We start from the raw sequence: 8288 nt of genomic DNA on the forward strand, positions 1-8288 counted from the left end.
GTCTTGAACTCCTGACCTCGTGATCCACCCACCTCGGCCTCCCAAAGTGTTGGGATTACAGGTGTGAGCCAGTGGGCCCGATCTGGTCAGTTCTTACGTGATTCATGTAACTGGTCAGTAGAAGAAAAGGATTATAAATGATGCCATTCTGTAAGCTGCACTACTACCCAAAAAACATTGTTCTAAACTGTTCTGGAAATCATTACTATGCATTGTTTTGGAAAAACTTGCCAAGAAATTAAAAATGTTACTTCTCGAATTTTTTTTCTGTATGACTTTTTCATATAATTTTAGATGAATTAAAGCACCTAATTTTACTTTTTATATGCTTCTAAACTCTACAAGTGTCAGAAAATATGTGATTTCTCTCAAACCCCAGCTGTGTTACCTTCATGGTGCTACAAGATAGCTTTAAGCAGATTCTAATTTACTGGTTTACATTGTCAAAAACTGATGGCTGGCTTTAATTTGAAACAGAGGAATCATTCATTTTAGTTGCCAAGAATCATGAAGTTCATACTACTATCATTGGTATAATAAGATTTAATCGTAAAGTCAAGCTGTTGTCACTGGTATTAGTTATTCCAGTATTTAAATTATTTTACACAAAGGTTTTTTTACTAAGTAAAGTTCTGCAGTTCTAAATTCCTTTTTTTTGGGAATGTAAATGGAAAATAACTTTGAAACAGTTACCAAGCTCATTTATTTAATTTGGGGCTATCTATGATGTTTCTTTTGCTAGGTTTGGAACTAGTTCTTGAGTCAACCCTTTAGTTGTTCTCTGCAATTGTCAATAAATAAAAATTTTGAAGTCCCACTCAGTAAAACTAGTGTAAACATTCACATATTTAATAGTACCTTTAAAATAAGCATTACTACATTTAAAATGGTTCCAAAATGAATCTATAAATGGTAATATAAATTAAAAAATACGAACTTAAAGTAAATAAATTTAACGTTAGCTATGGTATAAATAATGGTAAATGTATAGTGTACCTTCGAGTCATTAAAATGTCTTAAAAGACAACAGCTTGTTACCAGAACATTAGAAACTATAGCCATGATTCTCAAGCGTTAACAATCTACATTTGATATTTTCTTGGCCACTGCATTCTTCAATGAATAATAATTTCCAGAATTCCATTCCATGTTGTTTTCCAATAGATCTTTTCAAACTCGATGTTGAATACATGGCTCTTTGCAGATGAGTAAAACAAGTGCATTCAGTTTAGAGATCCATTTTGCGAAGGCTCATTCGACTGAAGGAATCTCTGGGGAAAAAAATGAGAGGACATAGTTACAAGAAAACAATTTTTGCATATACCTTTAAAATGTCTTACATGCTTTTTTTCTGCCAGTTACCTCAAAGTTTTGCCACCATTTTTTGCTAACTTCCAAGTTGGATACTCATCCTACATACTCTGCCTTACATATTTTGGCTTATAGATTTAGCTATAGAGTGTATTACAGTCACCACTTACTGGTCTTTTCGTTTGTCCAGTTGATGCTGCAGATATTGTAATAAACAAGACAAGGACTTAAGGGATAATGGGAGAGATTTCAGGAAAAGATTTGGGGTTTTTACATGGCAAAAGGCAGGTGTTTATTAAATTTCAAGTCAAACCAGCTGTTCTCAAACTTTGTCTCAGGTCCTTTTTACACTCTTAAAAATTATTGAGAACCCAGGAATCTTTTATGTGGGCTATATATGGATGTTTATCATATTAGAAATTAAAACTAAGAACATCTTAAGTTATTATTAAAATAACCCATTACATGTTACTATAAATAGCATTGCTTATTAAAAATGATTTGCAAGAAGCTTTAGGAGAGTGGTACTCTTACATGTAAGAGTGTGGCTTAATGCCTATGGTCTCACATCTGCTTCTATAGTCAATCTTTTCCAATGTCACATCTCAATCTGTAGAAATCTCCACTGTACCCTCACAAGAGAGTAAGTGAGAAAAGGCTAATATTTGGCATTAATATGAAATTAGTTTTGACTTAGGGAAATTCCTGAAAGGGTCTTAGGGACTCCCCTCTCATGGGTCCAGGATCCCTACTGCAAATATTCCTGATTTTGTAAACCAGCAAAATTAAAAATTCAAATGCTAAAGAAAAATTTAAAACTTAAAGTCTAATAAAGAGTGAAGGCAACGATACTCATCAGTTGGTTTCTTTTGCTTATCCTTCCTGCCATTAAGGTTAAGCCATGAGGCTTAATATCTCCAGGAAAGGAAAAGGCCAAGTACAAAGATCAATCACACTGGCTTCAAATCTCAAAGCTTACTTTGAAGGGAAACAGCAGTCTTGAAAGCTAGATACTGTTCATCAAGAAAAAGTTTTTTTCTAAATTCCACAAAACTGCCTACAAATATTAAGAACTGAAGCTTGGAGGATTGGCCAAAAAGTAGATCATAGAGGAAGGCAAAACTCGGTTATTGTAAGGCAAAGTTTTGGTCAGAAAGAATACAGTCTTTCCATGGAAAGGAATTTCCATGGAGATCTGAAGGAACTGAGATGAGGATTAGGCCTATCTCAGGGACCCAGCACCCTGGCTCTCTGACCTGGTGGGTATAAGACTGTGAGAGGGGGAGTGGAAGCAGCAAGAAGGAAAAACTTCCAAAAAGACTGAAGGGGAAACCAAAAGTGGAGGAGAATAGTATGTTTCCCATTGGGAATTTTGAGAGGAAACCATCTTCAATACTTGTATGTAAATTTGATTTCACAATGCAAGAAAGTTTATTTTTTGCAGTTATTGTGTCCTTTCCAGAATTCTGGTGCTATAAAGTGAAATGTCAGGCACTGTCCTAGGAACTTCACATCTGTAATGTCATTTAATCTCCACAACAACCTCTTTAAGTTCTGTCTCATTATACAGAGAAGAAATCTAAAAAAATTATCTGCTTAAATAACAAATAACAGAACTAGGATTTAGTTGTAGAAAATTCCAAGTTAATGACAGGACTTCATGTGGTGTCCCGGTTAATATGAGTACCAACTTTTTGATTCTCAAGTTATTTACCTTGTAGAATGATTATAGATGATACAGGTTGAATATCCCTAATCCAAAATTCTGAAATGTTCCAATATCAGAAACTTTTTAAGCACTGACATGATGCTCAAAGGAAATGCTCATTGCAGCATTTCAGATTTTTGGATTAGGGATACTCAACCAATAAGTGTAACACGAATATTCCAAAATCTGAAACCCCAAACACTTCTGGTCCCAAGCTTTTTGGATAACAGATGCTCAAGCTGTAAAAAGACTTATACTAGTTGAACATATTCTTTCAGAGGGAAGAATATCTAAAACCACTTAAAAATAAGCATACCTGTGGCAGGTGACAGGCAATACTGCCTTGTATAACTGAGGGATCTTTCTGTTGATCAGTGGCTGTAGGGCCTCTTTAAGGCGATGATAATTTCTCTCCAGTTCCCTTTGATACTCCTTTTGATCCGGCCCAATTAAGCTCTTATTTTTTCTTAAGGCATCTTCACACCTAGGAAAAACAGGATGTTATTAAGAAATTACTTCTGGCATAGTTTGTGTGTTTAATGCCATACACACATACACAAAATATATATACATATATATGTGGGCTTGACACACAACATACATACATATGTGGGCCTAATCACACACACACACACACACACACACACACACAAAATATAGGCCAGGCACGGTGGCTCGCGGCTGTAATCCCAGCACTTTGGGAGGTCGAGGCAGGCGGACCACTTAAGCCCAGGAGTTCTGAGACCAACCTGGACAACATGGCAAAACCTCGTCTCTACAAACAAATGCAAAAATTAGCCAGGCATGGTGGTGCACTCTTGTAGTCCCAGCTATTTATGAGGCTGAGGTGGGAGGACGCTTGAGCCCAGAAGTGGAGAATGCAGTGAGCTGAGATTGTATCACTGCACTCCAGCCTGGGCAACAGAGTGGGACTCTCTCAAACTGTGTGTGTGTGTGCTGAGATTGTACCACTGCACTCCAGCCTGGGCAACAGGGTGGGACTGTCTCAAACGTGTGTGTGTGGGTGTGCCAAGATCGCACAACTGCACTCCAGCCTGGGCAACAGAGTGGGACTGTCTCAAACAAACGTTGTGTATGTGTGTATTTGCCATGATGAGGACATTTAGTTTTTTAGCTGTTAAATAATCTTTTGTTTTAGGTTTAAGGCGGGGAACAGATAATCAACTGAGTTCTTTTAAAATCTATTAAACATTTATTTCCAGTATCATTAAATTAAAAATTATCTGAAGGCATTTTTTTCACATCACCACTCGACTAGAAGCTCTTTCAGGGATGTAATCATGCTCATTTATGTGGCACCAATGTCATCTGGCACAGTGCTTTGCCTGTGTTCAAATATTTCTTAACTGAATAGATTTTCTTTTTTTTGAGATGGAGTCTCACTCTGTAGCCCAGGCTGGAGTACAGTGGCATGATCTTGGCTCACTGCAACCTCTGCCTCCCGGGTTCAAGTGATTCTCCTACCTCAACCTCCTGAGTAACAGGGATTACAGGTACTCGCCACCAGGCCTGGCTAATGTTCCTTATTTTTAGTGGAAACAGGGTTTCACCATCTTAGCCAAGCTGGTCTCAAACTCCTGACCTTGTGATCCACCTGCCTTGGCCTCCCTAAGTGCTGGGATTATAGGCGTGAGCCACCGTGCCCGGCCAAATGAATAGATTTTGATGACAGTCCTTTATCCAAGTTATTCAAATATTTGAGAGAAGTATCTGGACCCTGACAGACAATGAAGGAAAGGATAATTACGAATAATATATTTCTATATATTTGTGGAATGCAACTAAAGTGATGCTTAGTAGAAAATGCATAGCCTCAAATGCTTATATTAGAAGTCTAAAAATTAAGAGCTAAGCAACTTAAAGTATTAGGAAGGAAATAAAATTTTAAAATAGAGTATCAAAAATTGCAAAAGTTGGTTCTTTGAAAAAACTAAAAAAAAAACAGTCTAAGCTCTGGCAAGATTAAATGAAAAAGGTCAAATATCCCCTAACAGAAATTTAAAATGTAACATAAAGTTAAATACAGCAGAAGTTTTAAAAGGCACAGAGGATATAATGTACTTTTTTTTTTTTTTTTTTTGAGACAGAGTGGCTGCTCTGTCACCCAGGCTGGAGTGCAGTAGCATGATCTCTGCTCACTCCAACCTCTGACTCTTGGGTTCAAGTGATTCTTGTACTTAGCCACCTGAGTAGCTGGGACTACAGGCTCAGGTCACCACACCCAGCTAGTTTTTGTATATTTAGTAGAGATGGATTTTCTCCATGTTGGCCAAGCTGGTCTTGAACTTCTGGCCTCAAGTGATCTGCCTACCTCAGCCATCAAAAGTGTTGGAATTACAGGCAGTGAGCCGCCACAGCTGGCCAATAAAACTGTACAATTTAATACAAAAAAGCCCCCTGAATTTATATTAATTGATATTAATAGATTAGTGTAGATTTTTTGCTAAATTATTAATAATCTGTTAATCTAGATTAATATAATTTAGCAAAACACACTCAATGAAGAAAATGTCAACAATCCTAAAATAAATAAATTGAAACAACTGTCACAAATCTATCTACAAAGAAAACACTAAATTCTACTAAACATTCTAGGGACCAGTAAACCGAATGTAACAAAATTATTCCAGAGTATACAAAAAAACGATTCCAGAGTATAGGGGAAAAGAACTATTCTTGAGGGGAGTTCCCAACTCATATTTCAAGGCTGGGATACCAAAACCTAGGGGGGACTATAAGAAAAACATTGTAATCCAAGCTCACCCATAAAAATAATTGCAGAACTTCCAAACAAAATGCAGTTGGCCCTCCCTATCTGTGGTTTCTGCATGCATGAATTAGACCAACCATGGATTGAAATAATAATTTAAAAGAACTGTGTTGAACATGTACAGACTTTTATCTTGTCATTATTTCCTGAACAATACAGTATTAACAACTATTTACATTATATACTAGGTATTTTAAGTAGTCTAAAAATGATTTAAAGTATACAGGAGGATGTACATAGGTTATATACAAATACACCATTTTATATAACATATTAAGCTCGTCTTCGGATTTGGTATCCACAGAAGGCATACTAATGGACAATTTTAGTTGGAAACTTGTGCCAGTGTATTGAACACACACTCCCCCAATTATTTTTATTATTTATTTATTTATTTATTTATTTGAGACGGAGTCTTGCTCTGTCACCCAGGCTGGAGTGCAGTGGCGCGATCTCGGCCCCGGGTTCACGCCATTCTCCTGCCTCAGCCTCCCCAGCAGGTGGGACTACAGGCACATGCTGCCACACCTGGCTAATTTTTTTGTATTTTTAGTAGAGACAGGGTTTCACCGTGTTAGCCAGGATGGTCCTTGATCTCCTGACCTCGTGATCCACCTGCCTCGGCCTCCCAAAGTGCTGGGATTACAGATGTGATTCTTTTTTGAGACACGGTCTTGCTCTTTTGCCCAGGCTGAAGTGCAGTGGCACGATCTCAGCTCACTGCAGCTTTGATCTCCTGGGCTCAAGGGATCCTCCCACCTTAGCCTCCTAATTAGCTGAGACTACAGGCATGCACTATCATGCCCAGCTAATTTTTGTAGTTTTAGCAGAGATAGGGTTTTGTCATGTTGCCCAGGCTGGTCTCAAACTTCTGAGCTCAAGCGATCTGCCTGCCTCAGCCTCCCAAAGTGCTGGGATTTATAGGCATAAGGTACCACACTGATCAAGTTTTTTAATCCCTGGAATAAAGGAAAAGTTGGGTTATAAAATCACTAAGTTTTTAGATTAAAAGATTAAAGGAGATGCAGAATAAAAGCACTTGATAACAAACTTGTAAAACCTGTCATATTAAAAACTCTGCATAACTACAAATACGTGGGTAGTCCTTTAACCTAATTAAAAACCTACAAAAAACCTGTAGCAAACATACTCAGTGGTGAAAACCCTTTTAGAGAAGGAACAAGAAAATGATGTCCTCTCTATTCCTAGTTAACACAGTACTGGACGTCCTAATTATCATTATAAGACAAGAAAAAGATTCTACAGATAAATTATTAGAATTAATAAGTCTGATAAAATTCTCATGTAAAAGTAATATATAAAGTCTGGTAAAATTCTCATGTAAAAGTAACATACAAAGTCAACGCAGCTGGGCACAGAGGCTCACACCTGCAATCCCAGCACTTTGGCAGGCTGAGACCAGAGGACTGCTGGAGCCCAGGAGTGAGAGACCAGCCTGGGCAACATAGTGAGACCCTGTCACTACAAAGTAGTGGAAATCCCAACACCTTGGAAGGCTGAGGCGGGCAGATCACCTGAGGTCAGGAGTTTGAGACCAGCCTGACCAAGATGGAGAAACTGCATCTCTACTAAAAATACAAAATTGGCCAGGCATGGTGGCACATGCCTGTAATCCCAGCTACCTGGGAGGCTGAGGTAGAATTGCTTGAACCTGGGAGGTGGAGGTTGCTGTGAGCTGAGATCGCGCCATTGCACTCCAGCCTGGGCAATAAGAGCAAAACTCGTCTCAAAAAAAAAAAAAATAATAATAATAATAAAATAATAAAAGCATTACATACTAAAGAATAAATTTTAAAATGTACAAGACCTCTACACAAAAAATTTAAACAGTATTAAGAAAACACTTAAAAGACCTAAGTAAATGGAAAAATATACCATATTCATAGACTGATGTCAATTCTCTTCCAACTGATCTATAAATTCAGGTTATTTTTTGGGTGTATGGAGTGACAAATTGATTCTAAAATTTAAAATTTATATAAAAATGAAAACAGCCAAAAACAGTCCTTCAACAAAACAAGGTTGAGAGCTCCGCCACATGGCAAAGCTTATTATAAAGCGGCAGTAGTTGCCGTAGAGAGCATGACATTAGCTGAAAGAGAGATAAATAGACTACTGTAGGAGAATAAAGATCCCATAAAAATATGCACATAAACATGGGTGCTTAATTTATAATAGTGATGACACTGCAAACCAGAAAGAAAGAAATGTATAATAGTGATGACACTGCAAACCAGATTTCACCACAAACCTGTGAAAGTCTGCTTTTTAAATACATGGTTATGAGTCAGCTGGATATCCATAAGGGGGAAAAAAACACTAAACCATATACCATATTCAACAAATGGCACTGAGATCATTATCAGTTATCAGTATGGACAATAATCAAACTGATCCTTACCTTGAACCATACACAAAAATCAATTGCAAATGGATTTTTTTTTTTTTTTTTTTTTT

The 8288-nt window shown here is 37.4% G+C and overlaps 1 protein-coding gene across 1 annotated transcript in view; it reads right to left on the reverse strand.

Moving 5' to 3' along the window:
* Positions 1–705: 705 nt before the first annotated feature.
* DOCK7 (dedicator of cytokinesis 7) overlaps positions 706–8288 on the reverse strand; it is a 235089-nt gene continuing 227506 nt past the window's right edge. Inside the window, exons 47-48 of the mRNA XM_011988949.1 lie at positions 3336–3503; positions 706–1271 (exon numbers count right to left, since the gene is read on the reverse strand). Coding sequence (XP_011844339.1) covers positions 1229–1271; positions 3336–3503 — 211 coding nt within the window. The 3' untranslated portion in view covers positions 706–1228. The remainder of the gene's footprint in view (positions 1272–3335; positions 3504–8288) is intronic.

This window comes from Mandrillus leucophaeus, unplaced genomic scaffold (assembly GCF_000951045.1).
Source record: "Mandrillus leucophaeus isolate KB7577 unplaced genomic scaffold, Mleu.le_1.0 Scaffold341, whole genome shotgun sequence".
Lineage (NCBI taxonomy): Eukaryota > Metazoa > Chordata > Mammalia > Primates > Cercopithecidae > Mandrillus > Mandrillus leucophaeus.